The 24,488-nt window shown below is 42.6% G+C and overlaps 1 protein-coding gene across 1 annotated transcript in view; it reads right to left on the bottom strand.

Moving 5' to 3' along the window:
• The window catches only part of LOC120023963 (nesprin-2-like), a 192,621-nt gene extending 168,345 nt beyond the window's left edge, over positions 1-24,276 (bottom strand). The window contains exons 1-17 of the mRNA XM_038968063.1: positions 24,222-24,276; positions 23,666-23,727; positions 20,409-20,504; positions 17,175-17,252; positions 16,684-16,776; positions 14,993-15,204; positions 14,635-14,834; positions 14,145-14,251; positions 11,671-11,784; positions 11,103-11,240; positions 9,172-9,336; positions 8,438-8,550; positions 5,652-5,820; positions 5,163-5,259; positions 4,487-4,686; positions 2,512-2,676; positions 2,045-2,182 (exon numbers count right to left, since the gene is read on the bottom strand). Of these exons, the coding sequence (XP_038823991.1) occupies positions 2,045-2,182; positions 2,512-2,676; positions 4,487-4,686; positions 5,163-5,259; positions 5,652-5,820; positions 8,438-8,550; positions 9,172-9,336; positions 11,103-11,240; positions 11,671-11,784; positions 14,145-14,251; positions 14,635-14,834; positions 14,993-15,204; positions 16,684-16,776; positions 17,175-17,252; positions 20,409-20,504; positions 23,666-23,727; positions 24,222-24,276 (2,202 nt within the window). The remainder of the gene's footprint in view (positions 1-2,044; positions 2,183-2,511; positions 2,677-4,486; positions 4,687-5,162; positions 5,260-5,651; positions 5,821-8,437; positions 8,551-9,171; positions 9,337-11,102; positions 11,241-11,670; positions 11,785-14,144; positions 14,252-14,634; positions 14,835-14,992; positions 15,205-16,683; positions 16,777-17,174; positions 17,253-20,408; positions 20,505-23,665; positions 23,728-24,221) is intronic.
• Between the last annotated feature and the right edge of the window lie 212 nt (positions 24,277-24,488).

Raw genomic sequence — 24,488 nt, forward strand, 5'->3', positions numbered from 1 at the left:
CACCTGTAAGTTCCCCTAGCCCTCACCCTCCGATCCAACAGGTCCCAGACGTGCTCAATGGGATTGAGATCCAGGCTCTTCGCTGGCCATGGCAGAACACTGACATTCCAGGAAATCATGCACAGAACAAGCAGTATGGCTGGTGGCATTGTTATGCTGGAGGGTCATGTCAGGATGAGCCTGCAGGAAGGGTACCACATGAGAGAGGAGGTATTCCCTGTAACGCACAGCGTTGAGATTGCCTGCAATGACAACAAGCTCAGTCCGATGATGCTGTGACACACCGCCCCAGACCATGACGGACCCTCCACCTCCAAATCAATCCCACTCCAGAGTACAGGCCTCGGTGTAACGCTCATTCCTTTGATGATAAACGTGGATCCGACCATCACCCCTGGTGAGACAAAACCGCGACTCGTCAGTGAAGAGCACTTTTTGCCAGTCCTGTCTGGTCCAGCGACGGTTGGTTTGTGCCCATAGGCGACGTTGTTGCCGGTGATATCTGGTGAGGACCTGCCTTACAACAGGCCTACAAGCCCTCAGTCCAGCCTTTCTCAGCCTATTGCGGACAGTCTGAGCACCGATGGAGGGATTGTGCATTCCTGGTGTAACTCGGGCAGTTGTTGTTGCCATCCTGTACCTGTCCCGCAGGTGTGATGTTCGGATGTACTGATCCTGTGCAGGTGTTGTTACACGTGGTCTGCCATTGCGAGGATGATCAGCTGTCCGTCCTGTCTCCCTGTAGCGCTGTCTAAGGCGTCCCACAGTACGGACATTGCAATTTATTGCAGTCCTCATGCCTCAATTTATCTGCAGTCCTCATGCCTCCTTGCAGCATACCTAAGGCACGTTCACGCAGATGAGCAGGGACCCTGGGCATCTTTCTTTTGGTGTTTTTCAGAGTCAGTAGAAAGGCCTATTTAGTGTCCTAAGTTTTCATAACTGTGACCTTAATTGTCTACCATCTATAAGCTGTTAGTGTCTTAACGACCGTTCCACAGGTGCATGTTCATTAATTGTTTATGGTTCATTGAACAAGCATGGGAAACAGTGTTTAAACCCTTTACAATGAAGATCTGTGAAGTTATTTGGATTTTTACGAATTATCTTTGAAAGACAGGGTCCTGAAAAAGGGACGTTTCTTTTTTTGTTTATGTGTGTGTTTTCTATACCTGTTCGCTTCTCTCCCTGTAGGCTTTACAGACGCTCCCCACCCCTTGGCTGCAACCCTTCTAGTTTAGTGTACACTGCACACATAACTCAAGTGGAATTCCGGGTCTCTCGCAGCGTTTGGAACTGCCGATCTGCGGTCAAGAACGTAGAGTTCTTAGTCCCTTGACTTTTTGGCCCTGACGGAGATATGGATCACCCCTGAGAACACTGCTACTCCAGCTGCTCGGCACAGGTCTACTCATTTCAAGTGGAGATTTTCTCTTTTCTCCCTCTCTCACCTGTCCACCTCCTCATTTGAATTCCATGCTGTCACTGTCACTTGTCCACTCAAGCTTAACATTATTGTCATCTATCGCCCACCAGGGACCCTTGGAGAGTTCCTCAATGAGCTTGACACCTTGATAATCTCGTATCCCGACGATGGCTCACTGCTCTTTGTACTTGCCGACTTCAACCTCCCAACGTCTGCCTTCGATTCATTTCTTACCAACTCTCCTCCTCACCGCCCACCCCCCAATTTAAAAAAATTATAAAAATGAATCAGCACTTGACCCCCCCCCCTTCTAGCACTGAGTCCACTGACACTGACTCTACTTTATTGAGGATAAATGTACTTTGTATGCCTGTGATATGTGGTTGTCCCACCTAGCTATCTTAACATGAATACGCTAACTGTAAGACACTCTGGATGAGCGTGTCTGCTAAATGACTAATATGTCAAATGTTGCATACCAGTGTAGGGTGAAGTTGCCCTTTGATGCTGATCTTGGGTCAGCATTTTCCCCACTAACGGTTAAGATTAGGATTGGGGGAAGGGAAGCTGATCCTAGATCTGTATCTAGGGGAAATTTCACCCAGGAGAGTAGTGTACCTGCACCCTCTTCTTGTAGGCTTTCAGTGGGACAGACTCCACCTCTAGGCGCTCCCTCAGCACCCAGCCTGCCTCTTGGGCCAGAGCCTGTACCGCCTGGATGCTCAGAGGACCAGCACTGAGCTGGTTCGATACCTCCTAGTTAACACAAGAGGATTCAGACCACACACATCATTAGGTCGCTGTGCTAAAGCCTGGCCATCATTTCTGGGAGCTAGTCCTCAGGGTCATATTCATTAGGCCTGAAGAAAGAAAACTGAAACAGGGAGGGACTACCCTGGACTTGACCAATAAGAAATGCTTATTTTCGTGTTCCGATGCAAAACCTTCTAAAACCTTTAATGTAATACAACTCCGGTCTCAGGCAAGGTTACGTTGAACAACTTCCACTTACATACACAAATAACAACCAACAAATGGATGGTGAAAAGATCAGAAAGGTTTGTATAGCGGACAATTGCACTCACAAACATAGTCCTCTTCATGTAGGCGGCCCACTGCATGTTCAGCTTACTAAGTTCGGCTACCAGAGCTTTGCTGGTAGATGGGTCTGTGACCTCGATGAGGAAGTTACCCACCTCGTTCAGGTAGGCCTGCAGGGTGCTCCACTGGGACACCTGCTGGGATGTCCCCTAAAGGGTTGGAGAGACTGTAGGGTCAAGGTTTCCAACAGAACATTTCACACGAGATTAATATGTTGTATTTGCTATAAGAAAGTATTATATTTTCAATATATAGACTACTTGCAATAAATTTGCAAACTGAAAATTCCTTTTACCAGAAATCTACATTAAATACTGATCAAACAAGATGTTAGCTCTCAAGGCTTTCTATCCCAGTACTAACACATCTGATTCAACTCATCAACTAATCATCAGCCCCATGATTAGTTGAATCTGTCCTGTGTCATGTAGACAAGAAAGAGGAAAACTATTTTTAAATGAGGAGGTAGGGGAGACAAAGTAACACGCGGCACAAAGTAACAACTCCATAACTCAAATTAGAAATAACTTAGAAAGCTGTTATTCCATGTGCTAATGTTTGGTTAGTGTATTTACATGCCCAGGAAGTTTTGCTGAAATCCATAAATTATTTTGTTGTATTGTTTTATTAATTCTAAATATTCTTGCGGTCTCTCTTAATTATTGACTTGTGGAACAGTCTCCATGTATCTAATCATATGTCATTTTTATCAGTAAGAGGTATTTTGATTGATATAATTGATGACAATAATTATTGTTGTATTTTCTCACAAGACTCAGATTAGGCTCAGATTTGTAATGGGGGTTAATTGTAACATTTGCAACATTTGTTACAATTAACCACAGTCCTAAAATTCAATGCCATGTTATGGTATTTAGACACATTCACATAATGATATAAAATGTCACTTCTTTACATCACGTTTGCCAGTACAACTGTCACGGATCCCTCCTGAACCGGCATTACGCACACCTGGTCCATATTCCCATTGATTAGTCATTTTATAAGTGTGTCCTTTGTTCACCTTTGTCTGGTCGATTATTGTTACAATGTCTGTTGGTTGTGTGAGTACCTGTGCTGTGTTGTTTTGGCTTTCGTGCTGCGTGTATTGCGCAGATGATTACGGGTCTCCTCCCGTGTGGTATCATTGTGCGCTTGTGTTATTTATTCAAGGTACTCCTTGCTCTTTTGTTTGGGTTTCAACCCTGTATTTTGTATACGTGTTTGTTTGGTCTTCGTCCCCGTGTCTTTACACGGCACACTGTAATTTGGGTATTAAAAAACCCTTACGCATTCCTGCGCCTGTCTCCCGATCCCTTTAAACTGACGTGACAACAACTAAGATGATACCATAGAAAAATATAAAGATGTCCAAATGATATTTATTTATGCTAAAAGTAGCTTATATAAAATTATTAATTTTGGCTATTCTGTTTTTGGTCAGTATGGCATGCCTAAAAGATCAAATAAAACAAGTTTGTCAATTCAGTGTATTTTCATCCAAATATCAGTTTCAAATCAGAACATTTTTCAATTACTCCTAATTTTTTTACCATTGAAGACAGTGTAACAATAACCCCGCAGCCTGTAACAATTAACTCTGTGAACATTTCACTTCCACCACTTTCGGTTGAATTGTAAACAGCTGGAATGTACTAGAAACTTTGTTAGTGTGTAATGGTAGCTAAGATATGTATGTTTGTATAAAATATTATTAATCTACCTCAAATATTATGTTTATACTAAGCAAAGGCCCAAAACTGTTACTTTGGTTCCAGGTCTCCCCTAAAACTTGCCCAAATTTGAAACCTTTGTTTTCCTGGTGATCACAACTGAACATGACTCTGGTGTGTTAGAGCTGGGCTAAAACAAAAGCTTGCACACACTGCAGCTCTTCAGGGACCTGAGTTTCCTTCCCCTGATGTAGGGTATGGGGGCCAACTAGAGTGGTACCTGTACCTCTGTCCCAGAGGACTGTATAGGTGACTGTGACTCCTGAGCCAGCCACGTCTGTAGGGGGGGAAGATTCTTGCGGTAGGCCTCCCAGGTACTCAACACACGTTCTATGGTGCCTTTCACTGCCGCCACTTCCTCTGTGCTCGTGGCCGTGTCACTCTCTGCCTCCTTCACCTGCCTACTGACAAGCTGGGCATCCTCACCTGGGGTGTGGAATGCAAAAGGTTTAGGGTCAAGGTTTATCGGGGTTGTGTCATTGGAGGCTAGAATCCTACTGTAGGCCTCGCTCAGCAGGACACAACGATGTGCATCGTTTAATTCAATAGCAACAATGCTGCTCTGAACAACCATTTGAAGAATGTTGTGATTATGGTGGTCCAAAGGGAGATTGTGTACAGTGTGCTGCATGAGTTTTGCGATTTCGATTGGTCACACCCATATTGATCAGGTCACAGCCCGCTACACACACCATACAGGAGAAAACACACTTCGATGACTGTTGAAGAACGGTGAGTGGTGTTCAGTACAAACCGTTACGCAATGTAGCGATGAATTCCATCGTACACACTGAAAACTCATAAGGCTATTTCTCTCGTACAGACACGTTTATTCTCACACAGTCACTCACACACATGTACACAAATAACAGTATTTTCTTTAGCACACACACACGCCTTACCCAGAGCTGCCTTGCTTGTGTAAGTGCTGGCTGTCTGTTTCAATTTTTGGAGGGCATCCATCAGATGAGAAACTAGGCATTGGCGATCCACTGTGTCCTGAGAAAATAATATGATTCATACAAAACCATTGAGTAAAAATGGGTTTCCTTGTCAACATACGATTCCTTGTTTCAACTTCATCAAAGTAATTGTGTTGTATCAATGTGGATAGTTTGACAAACTGAAACTGGATGTTTATCTGGAGTGTTCGCCGAGTGGGACCACACTGGTATCTGATGTAAGACAATTGCTAATCTTGATCACATAATGAGTAGTAACTTGGGATATAAAGTGACTTGTAGATCAGAATCACTGATCTTGAACATGCACATCGATACATGCACATCGATCACAAACAGTGAATCCACTACCCCTCACTGCAGTGCCATGATGCCCAGCCAGGGGCAGAGTATTGAGCACATTTTTGGACAGAGGCCCAGCCAACTCACATGCCAGTCCTGTAGGAGCAGACGCACTGCATCCTGGGAGCTGTAGGGCCCTTTCCAGGAGCGTAACTTGGCACCAATTTGAGCCAGTAGATCCTGGACAGTGTGCCGGTGCTCCCGGTATTCCAGTTTGATCCCGTGGTACTTAGCCGTGACACGGGCGTTGGTGAAACTGTGGTAAGAAAGACAGGGTTGTGTTCAGTAGGCAACAAACATAAGGGAAAAGACAGAAACAGGGAGGGACAACCTGGACTTATCCAACAGGAAATGCTCATTTTTGTTGCAAAACATTTTAAATGTTTCTGTTGTGTGCCCACGACCCAGGGGTCAGGAATGACATGGTGCAGAGTGATACAGTTCATTACCTGTGAGTTTATTGCAACATACAACAACATTGCAGGTTTGGGAAATGAAATGGAAATGCCACATAATTTAGTGAATTGCCTATTTTTTCCACCCACTCATTTTGTATTTGATGTTTTCATTAATAGGACCGTCAGTAGAGGGGACAGAAAAGACCGTGTTAAACAGGCAGTGGGAGAGACGTGTACCTACAGTACATGTGTTTGCTGAGGTGGAACTAACCTCTGGACCAGGCATTCCCAACTTTTTTCCCCAGGGTCCCCTTTTCCACGTCAAAAATATCACGCCACCCCCTGCAATTCTACATAGTTAAACAAGACTCGACATCTTTTAGCTAGGCTATTTAATGATGATCATTTATGTAAGCTTTCAACTGAATGATACATATTCACACATTGTATTAGTCCAATTTCTTTGACTGCTTGACTTTAGAAGGTTGTAGCTCAGTTGCTGAATGTCATAGAGCCAAACCAAATACAGTGCTTTCGGAAAGTATTCAGACTCTTTGACTGTTTCCACATTTTGTTAGGGTACAGCCTTATTTTAAAATTGATTAAATAGTTTATTTCCCTCATCAATCTAAACATAATACTCCATAATGACAAAGCAAAAACAAGTTTTTAGAAATGTTTGCTAAAAAAATATATATATATCACATTTACATAAGTAACTTACTCAGTACTTTGTTGAAGCACCTTTGGCAGCGATTACAGCCTTGAGTCTTCTTAGGTATGAGGCTACAAGCTTGGCACACCAGTATTTGGGGAGTTTCTCCCATTCTTCTCTTCAGATCCTCTTGAGCTCTGTCAGGTTGGATGGGGAGCGTTGCTGCACAGCTATTTTCAGGTTTCTCCAGAGATGATAGATCGGGTTCAGGCTGGGCCATTAAAAGACATTACTGCGTTGTCTTGACTGTGTGCTTAGGGTCATTGTCCTGTTGGAAGGTGAACCTTTGCCCCAGTCTGAGGTACTGAGCGCTCTGGAGCAGGTTTTCATCAAGGATCTCTCTGTACTTTGCTTCGTTCATCTTTCCCTCGATCCTGACTAGTCTCTCAGTCCCTGCAAATGAAAAACATCCCCACAGCATGATGCTGCCACCACCATGCTTCACCATAGGGATGGTGCCAGGTTACCTCCAGACATGACACTTGGCATTCATGCCAAAGAATTCAATCTTGGTTTCATCAGACCAGAGAATCTTGTTTCTCATGGTCTGAGAGTCTTTAGGTGGCTTTTGGCAAACCCCAAGTGGGCTGTCATGTGCCTTTTACTGAGGAGTGGCTTCCGTCTGGCCACTCTACCATAAAGGTCTGATTGGTGGAGTGCTGCAGAGATGGTTGTCCTTCTGGAAGGTTCTCCCATCTCCACAGAGGAGCTCTGGAGCTCTGTCAGAGTGACCATTTGGGTTCTTGGTCACCTCCCTGATAAAGGCCTTTCTCCCCCGATTGTTCAGTTTGACCGGGCGGCCAGCTCTAGAAGAGTCTAGGTGGTTCCAAACTTCTTCCATTTAAGAATGATGGAGGCCACTGTGTTCTTGGGGACCTTCAATGCAAACATGTTTTGGTACCCTTTCCCAGATCTGTGGCTCGACACAATCCTGTCTCGAGCTCTACGGACAATTGCTTTCGACCTCTTGGCATGGTTTTTGCTCTGACATGCACTGTCAAATGTGGGACCTTATATAGACATGTGTGTGCCTTTCCAAATTATGTCCAATCAATTGAATTTACCACAGGTGGACTCCAATCAAGTTGTAGAAACATCTGAAGGATGATCAATGAAAACAGGATGCACCTGTGCTCAACTTCGAGTCTCATAGGAAAGGGTCTGAATACTTATGTTAATAAAACATTTCTAAAAACCTGTTTTCGCTTTGTCATTATGGGGTATTGTGTGTAGATTGCGGAGGATTTGCTTTTGTTTTAATCCATTTTAGATTAAGCTGTAACGTAACAAAATGTGGGAAAAAGTCAAGGGGTCAGAATACTTTCCGAAGGCACTGTATATTTCCATGTGCATCAGAGTCGTGTCTTCCTCTTCCATGTTTCTATAAAAAAGCCATCAAATCAAGGAAGGTCCCGCACCCCCATGGTTGGAAACCCCTGCTCTAGACCACCCAGGCCACACTGCCCTTCATTGTAAATAACTTCAATCAACCCTGCACTCTGTATTCAATATGTTCGTTTACAAACTACTGTCAGCTCACTAAAAAGGTGTCGTATTCTATAAAAAAGATGCATCTAGTTTTGAGGGAAGTCTATCTGCTATTTTACAGGTCCCAAAACTAGGGATATTTTCTTCATCATACCAACTGACTTAGTATTTTTATTGGCTATCATACAACTTTTCCATCTGGGCCAGTCAGGTTGTTTCAGACAGGAAGTGACCTACGTTCCAAGGGAAGTTGTGCCCGTTGCTATACCCACCGTCTCTTGATTTCGTCTAACTTCTCCACAGGCACGAGTACAGCACCGGTCTCAGCCTGGTTGCAGAACGTGTGAAGGATGTTGAGGTGGCTGCTCAACTCAACCATTGAATTCTGGGGGAGAATGCATGTTCGTAAAATTATACAAATTTACATGCAGGGGCTGTATGTATCAAGCGTCTTAGATGCTGCCCTGATCTTCAATGTAGTCAATGTAGTCAATTTCAAACAAGTATAGTTTAATTTACCGGGAACAACAGTCTTTAGACAGTATTGAAGAGATAGAGCAAAGAGAGCCCATCTTTGCCATTATCACTTCTGTGACAGCGTGGGGAGTGCCATTGAGGGCTGCTACCCTATCTCCATTTGAAAGAGGTAAATTCCTTCTTCTCCAACTTCTATACTTTCTTGGCAGTTTGTAAACTACCTGAAAAGCTGCATACCGTTGTGCTGGAGTGTGAATAGTCTGAACAGACAAAGCTACAATTGATGATTTACTGCCACCTACTGTGCTAGAATGTTTGCTCAGGAGTATCATTTATTGGCTGATCCCTCCTGCTGACCTGGACAGAATTCTGGGATCACTCCCTTAACCCATAGGAAGTCCCACCCAGTTGGCTACATTAAAATGGTGAAAGCCTCCAATTGCGCTGCCATTGCTGAAACAAGCTTTGTAGAAAGACCTCTATCTATCTCTCTGAGATCTCTATGAGAGAGAAGGAAAAGGAAAGACACCTTAAGTTTCTCCTGTTTGACTCTTGCTTCTTTGGCAGCACAGGCGTGGTCCTGAGCATTTCCTCCCTCTTCAGATAGTACTGCCTCCATACGGTGAAGCCACGCCCCGACACAGTCCATTGGCGCAGGAAGATACGTATCCAGCTCAGCCTTACACTGTCGCAGCTATAGGAGAGCACAAATACACACACACACACACACACACACACACACACACACACACACACACACACACACACACACACACACACACACACACACACACACACACACACACACACACACACACACACACACACACACACAGGTATTAGAAGAGCAGGTGGTCATGTGTACAAAAAATATGCAGTGCCTTCAGAAAGTATTCATACCTCTTGACTTATTCCACATTTTGTTGTGTTACGGCCTGAATTCAAAATGTATAAAATAAAAATTCTCAACCATCTACACACAATATACCCCATAATGGTAATGTGAAAACAGGTTTTTAGAAATGGTAGCAAATGTATTGAAAATGAAATACAGAAATATATAATTTACAATATCTCAAGTATTCAGACCCCGGAGTAGAGTTAGAATCACCTTTGGCAGTGATTACAGCTGTGAGTCTTTCTGGGTAAGTCTCTAAGAGCTTTGCACACCTGAATTGTACAATATTTGCACATTATTATTCTTCAATTATTGCTCAGTCAAATTGGTTGTTTATCATTGCTTGACAGCTTTTTTGAAGTCTTGCCATTTTTGAAGTCTAGGCCACTCAGGAACATTCAATGTCATCTTGGTAAGCAAGTTCAGTGTATATTTTGCCTTGTGTTTAGTCCTTGCCGGTGACAAGCATACCCATAACATGATGGAGCCACCACCATGGTTGAAAGTATGAAGAGTGGTACTCAGTAATGTGTTGTGTTGGATTTGACCTCAAACATAACGCTATATCTTCAGGACATTAATGTTTTGCAGTTTTACTTGAGTTCCTTATTGCAAACAGGATGTTTTGGAATATTTTTCTTCTGTACAGGTTTTCTTCTTTTCACTCTGTCATTTAGGTTAGTATTGTGCAGTAACTACAATGCTGTTGATCCATCCTCAGTTTTCTCCTATCACATCCATTAAACCCTGTAACTGTTTTAAAGTCATAATTGACCTCATGGTGAAATCCCTGAGCGGTTTCCTTCCTCTCCGGCAACTGAGTTAGGAAGGACGCCTGTACTGTATATTTGTTGTGACTGGGTGTATTGAAACACCATCCAAAGTGTAATTAAGAACTTCAACATGCTCAAAGGGATATGCAATGTCTGCTTTTTAAATGTTTACCCATCTACCAATAGGTACCCTTCTTTTTGCGAGGCATTGGAAAACCTCTCTGGTCTATGTGGTTGAATCTGTGTTTGAAATTCACTATTCGACTGAGGGACCTTACAGATAATTGTATATGTGGTGTACAGAGATAAGGTAGTCATTTAAAAATCATGTTAAACTATTATTGCACACAGAATGAGTGACTTGTTAAGCACATTTTTACCATAACAAAGTGGTTGAATACGGGGTGTGGCTTATTGACTCATGAAATGTTCATTTTTTATTAATTTGTACAAATTTATAAAAACATAATTCCACTTTGACATTATGGGGTATTGTGTGTTGGCCAGTGACACTAAATCTCAATTTAATCAATTTAAAATTCAGGCTAAAACACAACAAAATTTGGAAAAATGTAAGGGGTGTGAATACTTTCTGAAGGCACAAAATATAAATAGAATATCTAATGGTATAACAGGGGCAACTTCTACACACTCCCACTGGTGACTGTGGTGAGGCAATTTTACAATAAATAGCTTCTCCTTTTCAATTTATTGAGAAATCCTTGAAAATAGTTGCCCTTTTTGAATTATTGACTTGGAATTTCAGTTTACTTCCTGAATTTCTCTCACCTTCTCTTCCAGGCAGTCCCAGGCTGCTCTTAGGGCACGTTGCTCCTCGCTGGGCTCCGGGCAGCGTCGCATGGCTCCCAACAGGGGCATCACTGGCCGTCGCTGCTCACTGAAGGAGACCGCAAATGCCTGGAATGCCTGGAGCCCACATAGACATCACATAGGAAAACATATTATGACAGAGTCTAGCAGATAGGCTTTAGCTCAGTTGGCTAATGCAGTCACGTGAAGGACTCGGGTTCAACATTTGGTTGGTCACACAATGGTCATACAGACCTGAACCGTACTGTGCTGGCTTTCACGTTGTCCATTTCAGCAGTTTCAGCACAGCTCGGGTTAATAAAAGTGGGCTGAGCTGGCCTGACATTTCAGTCAAGTTTTCAAGATGGAGCACTTTCAGAAGAGCATAAACTGGGATGATGCATTTTGTAGTGAAAGTGCTCCATCTTGAAAACTTGACTGCTGAAAAATTGGGACTGCAATAACAGTGGATTAATCAACAAAAGACTAATTGAGTGAACTATCCCCAAATGTTTGGGACAGCATGATAGTGTGAAAAAGGTCTAACCTGATACCGCTCTGCATAGGCTTTTTTCTCCGTGGAGGCCCACACCTCCAGCAGCTCCTGATAGGTCCGTTGTAGCCAGCAGGTCACCTCCCGGGCCCTTTGATTGGGTGAGGCCTGGGATCATAACATTACAAAAGAAGGCATTATCAATCACTCATTCATGCACACACTTCACTCAGTTTTACTTAGTCTCCCATTGACATCATTGCAATGTGAAAGGTGGAAGTTAGGATTCACCCCTTATGTTGGAATTCAATCAAACCTGCTATAACATTGTTAAGGTAGTATTTTCTGTTGCCAAATTAGTGCATGCACAGGGTACCTGGTGCAGGGGAGAGACAGCGATGGCAGGGGTGAAGTGAGAGGGCAGATTGATAGGAGAAAGGCAGGGGGGCTGGGCCTGGGTGAACAGCTGCACCACCCCGCCAACAAGAGGACAGAAGAAGAGGAGGAAAATGAAAAGGAGGAAGAAATGAGAGAAACATTACAGTGCAGGAATCTGGATGGATGGATCGAAGGAAGAAGGGATGGATAGATGGATGGGCAGAAGGGATAGACAGATGGAAGGGACGGACCGGGGAGAACGACAGCCCCCTCTCATTGAAGCCACGGAAGTTCAAGGCCGACTGTGGTACTGCAGGCATTGTTTTTAGAAAACAGGATCTCCCATTGTAGTGACCGAAAAAGATCTTTGTGGTCAATCTTCATGTAAATAAATAAAAACAAATGACGACAATCATGGCACCAACAATTGCCCCCAATACACCAGATGTATGTTCTTGAACTAATTATTTTAGAAATCGCCTACAGAAAAAGTAGTTGGATAATGTAGTTGCTATTGGCAGCTTTAGTACCCTGGTCGGCCTTCAACTTGAGTTACCCAATGAGAGGGGGCAGCACTGAGGTAGCCAGCACCATCACTTAAGTATCTCTTCTCTGTCCTCTCTCGCCTCCTTTTGAAAAATCTATTCAGTTCCCCCACATTGAAATTAATGGTGGCCAACTTCAACATTTTCTGCTGTGACTGATTTTACACTAAATCTTTTACATTATAAATAAATTAAATTTGAAAATAGTCTGCTGTGACTGATTTTATACTAAATCTATGATGAGTCTATGACATTTCAATTGAGTTCCTCCACATTGAAATGAATGGTGGCCAACTTGAAAATAGGCTGCTGTGACTGATTTTACACTAAATCTATGATGAAGGTCCATCCATGTAGAGTGATCATAGATTTAGTGTAAAATCAGTCACTGCAGCCTATTTTCAATTTGGCTATCATTCATTTCATTGTAGAGGAACTTAATTGATTTTTCAATGCCATAAAGGAATAGATATTGGTGTAATATAACCAACATAGGCTGAAAATGTGTGTTACTGTGTCATCTCTCCTCCGTCCTCTCTCCTCCGTGACGCGGAAACCGATAAGTGGTTAAGTGGTCGAGGAGTGTCAGTTCGTTTGTAGACAAATGGAAGAGTGTCTTCCCCTCCTCAATAGCCACATTTCATCGAGGACACTCATGTTTATCCTACCACGGAAGAGTTTTGAAATCTGCCACACCCCCTTTGAATCAGCTTTTGTTTTGTCATAGGATAAAAACATGCACACGTTTAAAAACAATATGCTACTTATTGTTTAATCTATAAAATGTCTTGCACAACTAACTTAATTTGTTTTGAGCACTTTGCACATTTATTTTGGGATCCACCCCTGTAAACATAATTTGCCTGATGTGGAGTGGAGAAGGACCATCTCTTTTCAAGCAAGCGCATTTTCCTCCACGTTCACTCTCTTCGCCAACTCTCCTCGATTAACTTTTACCTTATTCAAAAGGAGGCGAGAGAGGACAGAGAAGAGAGGAAGCAGGATGTGAGCAAATCTAATTGATAAAAGGCCTATGTCTCTAAGAGACGCCATCTTAACCGACTTCATTTGGCTTCAATGCGCTATTAAGTCTTCACATAGGAATGAATGGTGTCACGTGATCGATGGCTTTGTCCATTTATATACTGTATACAGTATTTGGAACAGACAGAAGGAAGGAAGGACAGATGGACAGACAGACAGACAATTATGAACCAAAGGAAGATAGATTGACAGGAAAGCAGGAGAATGGGTACATCTCAATAGTCTAACATCCTCTGCTTCAGCTATGCTAATTTAACAACTAAACATAACATTGGTGAAAAGCACAATGCACTTTGACTGAAGCTTATAATAGGATATTGCTTCCAGCAGGCACATTCAAAACTGGAACTCGAAGGCAATTCAACTGGCTGATTTTCATTATTTCCCTCTAATCAAGGACTGATTTTGACCTGGGACACCAGGTGGGTGCAATTAATTATCAAGTAAAACAGAAAAAACAGCACCACTCCGGACCTTCAGGCTCGGATTTGCATACCCCTAGCCTACAGTATACTGCAAGTGAGTTGCACAGAGAGGGAAAATGGGAATGTGACCGCTGACCTGCAGGTCATCATCGTCGGGTGGTGTGGGGAGGTCATTGGAATACTGCAGGAATTGGGCCACATAGGTCATGATGGACTTTTCGTCTGGGTCTTTCACGTCAACGTCTAAAATGAAAAGAGACAGAGCCACATTCAATGAAACTCACATAGTAATGTTTATGTAATGTATATCATGTAACGTACAGTATATTGTCTTGTTTCTTTGTCAACATCATGGTATCACCTTATGAAGACCGACTATCTCCTCTCCTTTTTTTTATTAAAGGAGTTCCGATCTCCTTTTGTATTGACAGGACAGATGGAAAGTTTGGCGATCGGAAAAAAATATCTAGACCGGGCACAGAGAAGAAGGGCACCGACAGGGGTGGTTGATTTGAGACTCGAACCCCCGTCGCCAGGGGGTATGCATCGTCCGGTGTCAGTAGTGTTACAGTTCAACCAGACTCCGGCACTCTACCATGTTTTATTTCATATGGACTGGTCCTCACCCTGGGGCTCCAGCAGACGGGGGATGTGTAGCTCCTGCTCAGCCAGACGGAAGGCCTCCTCCAAGTTCTGCTGGTTGCTTCTAGACTGGGCCTGAGTTAGGTCCACCAGGTCTGGCATCAGAGAACACAGGATGCCCAGGAATGCCATCCCACTGCGCCAGCTGCACTTAAAGTCCTTGACACTGAGGGAGCAGTCAGCCCTGGCAGGACGGAAGTAGGATTGGAGAGAGAGAGAGGCAATAATAAATACATAAGTAATAAAAAAGAGAGAAAAAATATAAAGAAATCATGCATGGTGGTGTTCGTGTGTGTCTGTTTGTCTGTGTCTATTGTACAAATGCATGCAAGTGGAACCCACCTTTGGCACTGGTCTCGGACCCACATCAGCAGGGCCTTCTTGGCCGAGACGCGGAAGCGAGTGTGGAGGGGCGAAGCTCGCCCGCGAGGGGCAGGACTACCTGGGGTTGGGCTTCCCAGGGCAGGGCTACTGGAGCGAGAGTCCAGACTGGCCAGGGAGTCCAAGGAAGAGTGGCGTGAGCTGAAGGACAGTGTGCTGGCCAGCTCCTCAATCTGGAACACAAAGAAGATAGCGACTGAATATTGGGGAACACTGATTTGCATTGGAAGAGAGTACTTTTCCTCAAAATAAAGTAGTTTACATTGTATTATAGCTGTTCTCTAACATTGTTTCTTTCTTCTAGGTTTTATTTCCAGGCCACTGTGCTTCTGCTTCTCCTTGCTCTTTGGGATCTAGGTCAGGTTAATGTGAAACCACTTGTGCCTGATGTAAAAAGGGCTTTATAAACACATTTTATAAACCAGGGTCATACATCTGGTCCTACTAATCAGACCCCCTTGAATGTACTGTCGCATTTCAATTTAAAAATGACATATAGCCACCCCACACTACCTCCCTGTAGTCTCTAAACAAAAAATCCTCCCTCTTCTGTCCTTCTCTATAGAACCAAACTGACTGAGAACACTCCTGTAAGCTATTATATTCAGCATTGTTCCTGAGCAGAAATGAAACGCAAAGTCTATTTCCCAGGGCTCATCTACACTACATGAATGGAGAGTCTCTTGTACTTTGAGGCCATTGAAGCCATAGGTGTGGTTAAAGAGACAGAATTCATCAATGACAAAGGATGTGTTCTGTAATGTAATACTGTATTATCTAGCCATTATATCCCTGATATCAAAACCGACATAGTCAGAAAAGAAGGGTTTTGCGGGAACTCACATTGCTACAGGATGTTTCATTTTTGAAATATTTATAAAAATGCCAAACTAAATGTTCCCTTTTTAATATGAATTAAGCTTTTGTGCCGACCACCACAAAGTACAATCACTGGTCTCTGGACATTTCTTAAGTCATCTATAAACAATGTCTATGAAGCAGCAATGCCAGTATATTGAAATGCTAGACAATATAGCATGAATAGGCATGCCAATGTACAGTGGTCCACTGTCATATTATGTTATATCTTTGCATTATATCATTGCATCCACATTTAAACTAACTATTGAATGCACAGTGCAAAACATTGCTTGCTTGTACCGTAAAAAAACAACAACATAATATTGGCTATCTTTGAATGTGAGAATTCGTCAACAAGGGCCTTTTCACAAAAAAGGCCCTTACTGAGCCGAGCCAAATCAAGCTGACCTGTAGTGCGTTGGCCTGGTTACGCATCCACCATAGTTGCTGGAAAAGTGCTGGAATGGACCATGTGAAAAGAAAATATCCAAGCCAGCACAGAACAGTTTGGTTCAGCATGAGGGTACGGCCACACAGAGATTTTCTTGTCCAACAAATTACAAATTGAGCAAATAGTTTTTCAAAGGGGATCCTCCGTTGATGGATAATGGGCAACAGAGATTATTGTCTGTCTGCTTTTGTGTATATGCAACTAGTCCAAAAAAAGTTGACGAGTTTTTGACAGACAGAAACGGAAAATGATGAATGCATGTGTTTTCTACATCTCTGTTTGGCTTCAACCTGATAGTGTGAAAAGAGTGTGTCATGGGTTAAACTGCGCAGACACCCACGTGACAGTGGAGGATGATGGTCCATATGAGGCCCAGGATGATGGAGGGACGTCCCTCGATGATGTCCGGGATGTTGATGTTCACCAGTTTAACCTGGGTTTGGGTTAACAGAGGCATGTTATTAGAACAAGCCAACCCCTGACACACCATTCAGAGCGACTTACAGTTAGTGCATTCATCTTAAAACAGCTAGGTGGGACCACATATCACAGTCATAGTAAGTACATTTTTCTTCAATAAAGTAGTTATCAGCAAAGTCAGAGCTAGTAAGAGGGAAAAGAGTCAAGTGCAAGTGTTAATTCACGAAAGGCACTTACATTATTTAGCTTAAATATGAATGATTTTTTCTTGTTGCGATTGCTATATGCTTTCTCCGATCAAAACACTTAGAAAATATCAAATGTATTATTGTATTTATAAAATGTATCATTCATTGGGCATAATTTCTCTGCCTTATCAGATTCTTCCCACACTCACACATCCGCTCTTACCGATTTCTTCTTGAGGAAGTTCAAGGCCGTCTGAATGTTACCCCTGTGCTGAAAAAACCCGTGGCCCCTCTCCCGTTTCTGTGACAGAAAAAAAAAATCAACATGTTCCCTGAATCCCAAAACAACCTGTAGCCCCGACCCTGAGTGAATCAGTCCCGAATTGGAGGGAAAGATTGGTGGCGTTCCAGGCCGACTACATTGCAGTCGTGTAACGTGGATCAACAAAGGATTGCATACCATGCCATCGACTACACAGTCGGGCACCGATTGTTATATTATATGATGTGGTTAGCCGATATCACCTATCCCGGCAGGGTGAGTGCAGTATAACTGCAGTATGTTTCAAATACTGAGTCCAAAATGACATTGTCTTTTTTACTGCTGTAATTTTGCAGTGTAACTGCTGTTAGAGTGCAGTATAACTGCAGTTATTCTGCAATTACTGCATTCAAAAACCCACAGTCGACTGCAGTTAGTGCACTTTTAAAACTGCAACCTTTTTTAGTAAGTGTGAGATCTGGCAGGCGACTGCAATGTAGCCAGCCTGGAACTCAGACAATAATATATTCAATTTAGCAGACACTTTCAACAAAAGCAACTTAGTCATGAGTGAATACATTTCCCTATGGGTGGCCCCAAAGGGAATCAAACCCACAATCATGGTGTTGCTATTGCTATGCTCTACCAACTGAGCCATGCAGGGCCAGTGAAAGTCAGTAGTGCTACAGCCTTCCAGGACTGTTACTGAATGTCCCTTGTGGCATAAGGGGTACCTTCTTGTCCATTTTACCATGTACAATTACTTTATGAATTGTACTGTAAGCTGCCAGGTCTCCCTTGAAAAAAGGGATCCCTTATCTCAAGGTACTTAAAGGTTACATTTATAAAATGTATAAATAAAATAATGCAAATCTGCTATCACTGCATTTGGTAGTCCCAAATACTGTCAATGTTTTGTAGATGTTCAACTGTTATTTCAACTAACTAGCCACTAACTAGGGATGTGCTTCTTTCCCTTTCAAGACGATTCGATATGTATCTAGTTACATGGGCTCCGACTAAATAAAGGAATGATACATTTCAGTTTGAAATTATTTGATGCGATTCGGTTTGATTAGAGCAGTGGTTCCCAAACTTTTTATAGTCCCGTAACCCTTCAAACATTCAACCTCCAGCTGCATAGCACCGGGGTCAGCGCACTCTCAAATTATGTTTTTTGCCATCATTGTAAGCCTGCCACACACACACTATACGATACATTTATTAAACATAGCAATGAGTGTGAGATTTTGTCACAACCCGGCTCGTGGGAAGTGACAAAGAGCTCTTATAGGACCAGGGCACAAATAATAATATAATAATCTTTATTTAGACATCTTACATATAAAACCTTAATTGTTCATAAAAAATTGTGAATAACTCACCACAGGTTAGTGAGAAGGGTGTGCTTGAAAGGATGCACATAACTCTACAATGTTGGGTTCTATTGGAGAGAGTCTCAGTCTTAAATAATTTTCCACACTCAGCCTGTGCCTCCATTTAGTTTTCATGCTAGTGAGGGCCGAGAATCCACTCTCACGTAGGTACGTGTTTGCAAAGGGCATCCGTGTCTTAACAGTGCGATTTGCCAAGGCAGGAAACTCTGAGCGCAGCCCTATCCAGAAATCTGGCAGTTGCTTCTGATTAAATTCAATTGTCACAGAACCGCTGTTGCATAACCAGCGCACTTCTGTATGTTGTAAAAGCTTTACATAGTTCGCTGCCCATATCATTGCATAATGCAGAAAATACACGAGAGTTCAGGAGCCTTGCTTAAACAAAGTTAACTATTTTCACTGTAGTGTCCAAAACGTCTTTCAAGCTGTCAGGCATTCCCTTGGCAGCAACAGCCTCTTGATGGATGCTGCATTGTACCCAAGTGGCGTCGGGAGCAACTGCTTGCACACGCCTACCACTCCACTATGTCTCCCTGTCATGGCTTTTGCACCATCAGTACAGATACCAACACATCTTGACCACCAAAGTCCATTTGATGTCACAAAGCTGTCAAGTACTTTAAAATGATCCTTTCCTGTTGTCCTGGTATCCAGTGGTTTCCAGAAGAGGATATCTTCCTTAATTGATCCCCATAAACGTAACATACATATACCAGGAGTTGTGCCAGGCCCGCCACGTCTGTTGACTTATCCAGCTGTGACGCATATACTGTGAAGCAAAACATCTCCTGCCATGTCACTGATGCGTCGTGAAACAGCGTTGTTTGATGAAGGCATTGTCTGTAAAGTTTTTTGGGCCTTTTCCCCCATTATTGTCCCAGCCATATCCGCGGCAGCAGGAAGAATTAAGTCCTCCACAATAGTACGGGGTTTGCCTGTCTTAGCCACTCTGTAGATCACCATATAAAACACTTCTAGACTCTTCTTATTAATGGCATCTGTTGCTTTTATACGTCATACTATTCAAAAGTCGCCTTTATTCTCGCTTCAAAAACTCCTGTGGCTTATTTTTCAAATTGTCATGTTTCGTTTCTAAATGTTTGCGCAAGAGTGAAGGTTTCCCGCAAGAGAGAGAAATGGTTAATGTGATCGGATGTTCATTATTTGACTAGGCTACCTGTATTTGACATTGTGTTGTCATTTCGCTGAACACTAGATGGTTTAATTTTTTGGGGGGGGGGCAGTGAAAATAACCTCACCCAAATGTATAGATAGCCCCATTGGAAAATATAGATGTGAAGAAAGAATTGCCTAGAAATTACATTGGTTGTCACTCAACTAATAAAGCCGAATATTGCGCAAGCCATTTTACAAACATTTGAATGCTGAAGGTGACGTGCAGATGTGCCAGATCAGGAATAGGCCTACCTCTCATTGGTCAGCGCAAGCAATTCTACTAGGCTACTGATATTGCCTATGGGTGTTTGACCTGCAAAATAACATGTAAATCAATGAACAAAAGAAGAGAGGTATTTTCGGAAGGTAGAAAGAAAGTAATTTTTGCAAAGAATGTTAGTGAACCGGCAATTTGTAATGTTTAAATCTATTTTCTGATCGATGCATGCTATATTTGGATCGGTTTGGGGTCCCGCAGAGAGATGCACTTGTATCTTAAACATTTGAACCGGGACCGATGGGTATCGGTGAATCGTTACATCCCTACCACTAACCCCAACCTTAACCTTAAGCCTGACCCCTATCCTACCCCTAAACTTAACCCTTTCATGGGGTCACTCACCATGCGCTGGCCGCTCATCACCTCGAGCAGGTCAAGGAGGCGAGCCCCATCTCTAAGGTCAGAGAACAGGTCCAGCACTGTTGTGGGAGGGCTCCTCTGGGACAACACAAAGAACAACATCTCTATTATAATCCATGAGGTACTGTAACTCATATGATGAGTTGGGTGGATAGACAACTTCATGATTATTGTTAGCTAGGCTCAGATTGGCTGATCCGAAATATTACAAGAGATGCTGAAAACCCACTACCTCTTCATGCTATTCAAACTTTTTATAAACATATCAATGAACCTACATGATATCATATTGGAGCAAATTATATATATTGCACAGTGAAGTGAAGGGGGTGGGGGTTGTATTATAAACTGGTTACCAACGTATTTAGAGCAGTAAAACTAAATGTTTTGTTATACCAATGGTATACGGTCTGATTTACCATGGCTTTCAGCCAATCAGCATTCAGGGCTAGAGCCACCTAGTTTATAATTCCATACAAGCTACAGAAGTTTAAATCAGTGAAGATGCCTTGTAGGTCTTGTTACAGAGGAAATAAGATATAATAGATCACAGGTTATCACTTTTATGATGAGAGAAGTAGTTGGAATATGGTGCTGAGCAACGTGGACGTGGGAGTGGCAGTGGGAAGCGGGGTCAGCTCACCTTACAACCTGCTAGCCTGCTCCCACTGCCCAGGCTCTATTTATACTTTAGCCCCCTGTCGTGCAACCCCCCCTTCACTTCACTGTGCAATGAGTCAGCATTTGTCTAGTAGTGCTAATGTCCTAATGTCCTAATGAGCCCGTCACAACAGTGAAGGCAAGTCACAGGGCTCCGTGCAGTGAGAGATTTAACAAGTTCTCACCAGAGGCGCAACTCGTTTAAAATATATATATATATCCTTTATATATTTCTGTGGGGGAGGGTTTTTATGTATTTATTAAGATAGGACAGTGAAGAGGAAACAGGAAAGATGGGAGATATTGTGAGTCAAAGGGGCAGTGGGTCGGATTCAAACCCTTCTCTGGTATACATGTTTGCCGGAGTCTGGGATACTAAGCGCTGGACCACACAGGCCACACTCATGTTTTTAACCTGAAAACATCGGAGTGATGGAAGCCTTCGACAGTAATGACAGCTGATTTCAGATTTTAGCAACTGATCTGCCAAGAAGTGTCTTTGTAGTCTCATGACAGTAACAATTATCTACAGAAGCTTATGAAGTTGGCTTTGTGCCAAACTGTGGCTGGCTCGTGTGCATCTTGCATGCTGGCCTCACAGAATGGTAATAAAGTTCTAGTATATGACGCTCATAACAGCATCATGTAGAGACTAAATGAGGGATGTTTTACGTGTGGTGCTACCGGTTAAGTTTGGACAGGGCATTGCAGATGAGAGTGGTGAGGTTATCCCTCTTAAAATAGCATGTTTCAGTTGAAAAGTGTCTCTTCGAAAGTCAAATGGAAGGGAAAGCTGTGACGATTTATCTCCAGATATCTGTGTCTCTTCTCTGTTCTTTCTTTTTATGTTCATAACTTAAACCTATACAAGTTCTATCTGTCCAGGCAACAACATACAGTTGAAGTCGGAAGTTTACATACACTTAGGTTGGAGTCATTAAAACTCGTTTTTCAACCACTCCACAAATGTCTTGTTAACAAACTATAGTTTTGACAAGTCGGTTAGGACATCTACTTTGTGCATGACACAAGTAATTTTACCAACAATTGTTTACAGACAGATTATTTCACTGTATCACAATTCCAGTGGGTCAGAATTTCACAAACACTAAGTTGACTGTGCCTTTAAACAGCTTGGAAAATTTCAGAAAATGATGTCATGGCATCAGAAGCTTCTGATAGGTTAATTGACATAATTTGAGTCAACTGGCGGTGTACCTGTGGATGTATTTCAAGGCCTACCTTCAAAATCAGTGCCCCTTTGCTTGACATCATGGCAAAATCAAAAGAAATCAGCCAAGACCTCAAGAAAAAAAAAAATCAACCTCCACAAGTCTGGTTCATCCTTGGGAGCAATTTCCAAACGCCTGAAGGTACCATGTTCATCTGTACAAACAATAGTACACAAGTATAAACACCATGGGACCATGCAGCCGTCATAGAGCTCAGGAAGGAGACGCGTTCTGTCTCCTAGAGATGAAAGTACTTTGGTGCAAAAAGTACAAATCAATCCCAGAACAACAGCAAAGGACCTTGTGAAGATGCTGGAGGAAACAGGCACAAAAGTATCTATATCCACAGTAAAGCAAGTCCTATATCAACATAACCTGAAAGGCCGCTCAGCAAGGAAGAAGCCACTGCTCCAAAACCGCCATAAAAAAAGCCAGACTACGGTTTGCAACTGCACATGGGGACAAAGATCATACTTTTTGGAGAAAAATAGAACTGTTTGGACAGAATGACCATCGTTATGTTTGGAGGAAAAAGGTGGACGCTTGCAAGCCGAAGAACACCATCCCAACCATGAAGCATGGGGTGGCAGCATCATGTTGTGGGAGTTGCTTTGCTGCAGGAGCGACTGGTGCACTTCACAAAATAGATGGCATCATGAGGATGGAAAATTATGTGGATATATTGAAGCAACATCTTAAGACATCAGTCAGGAAGTTAAAGCTTGGTCGCAAATGGGTCTTCCAAATGGACAATGATCCCAAGCATACTTCCAAAGTTGTGGCAAAATGACTTAAGGACAACAAAGTCAAGGTATTGGAGTGGCCATCACAAAGCCCTGACCTCAATCCTATTGAACATTTGTGGGCAGAACTAAAAAAGAATGTGCGAGCAAGGAGGCCTACAAACCTGACTTAGTTATACCAGCTCTGCCAGGAGGAATGGGCCAAAAGTCACCCAACTTATTGTGGAAGGCTACCCAAAACATTTGACCCAAGTTAAACAATTTAAAGGCAATGCTACCAATTACTAATTGAGTGTATGTAAACTTCTGACCCACTGGGAATGTGATGAAAGAAATAATAGCTGAAATAAATCATTCTCTCTGATATTATTCTGACATTTCACATTCTTAAAATAAAGTGGTGATCCTAACTGACCTAAGACAGGGAATTTTTACTAGGATTAAATTGTCAGGAATTGTGAAAACCTGAGTTTAAATGTATTTGGCTAAGGTGTATGTAAACTTCTGACTTCAATTGCATGCTATACATTTTAGACTGATGTTGCCTGACACAAGCACGCATGCACACACACACACACACTGGACTTTCCAGCTTTAGACTCACCTTAGATAGCTGAGCATTGATCCAGTTGGTGAAGGTTCTCTTCTGAATCTGTTCTTGCTCCACTATTGGGAAAAGAAAGGCGCTTCATTACATAGCCTGCATCACAAATGGCACCCTATTTACAGTGCAGTACTTTTTACTAGACCCATGAGACTCTGGTCAAAAGTAGTGCGGTATGTAGGGAATAGGGTACCTTTTGGGATACATTAAATTGGTGGTACAACTGGTGGCTAGAGAATACTTTGGCCCAAGAGTCAAGAATCATTTGAAATGAGTTATTTGTTCCAACATAGAAGAAAAGGGTCAATATATCAGAAATATATTAATAAATAGCATAAATGTACCGTGTTACAGTATGTCTTGTTCACACTTTGAGTATGATGCATTCATCAGTGAAATCACTATGAACTTGAATTAATCAGTCAGAAATTCTCCATTGCATATGATGTATGCAATATCCATATAACTTTTACAAAAATAGACTGAAAAACACACATGAAAGATCTTTAGACAACTGCTACCCAAATTAGGATGCGACCGTTCAGGCTACACTTACCAAAGTCAGAGTATTCAGGGACCTCTATCTCCATTTCAGATTGTTGACCCTCCATTCTTAAGCCGCCCAGTGGATCATGACCAGACACAAAACTCCACTCTGTCTGTCTCTCTCGCTCTCTCTCTGTCGGACTCTCTTCTCTGCTTCTCTCCTTGAGTATCAGAGTATGATGACCAGACACAAAACTCCACTTACAACTCAAAATATCTCTCTCTCTCACTCCTGCTCTCTCTCCCTCCCTCTCTTTCTCTGTGGTTGCCGACAGGT

This window comes from Salvelinus namaycush, chromosome 29 (genome assembly GCF_016432855.1).
Source record: "Salvelinus namaycush isolate Seneca chromosome 29, SaNama_1.0, whole genome shotgun sequence".
NCBI classification, from domain to species: domain Eukaryota; kingdom Metazoa; phylum Chordata; class Actinopteri; order Salmoniformes; family Salmonidae; genus Salvelinus; species Salvelinus namaycush.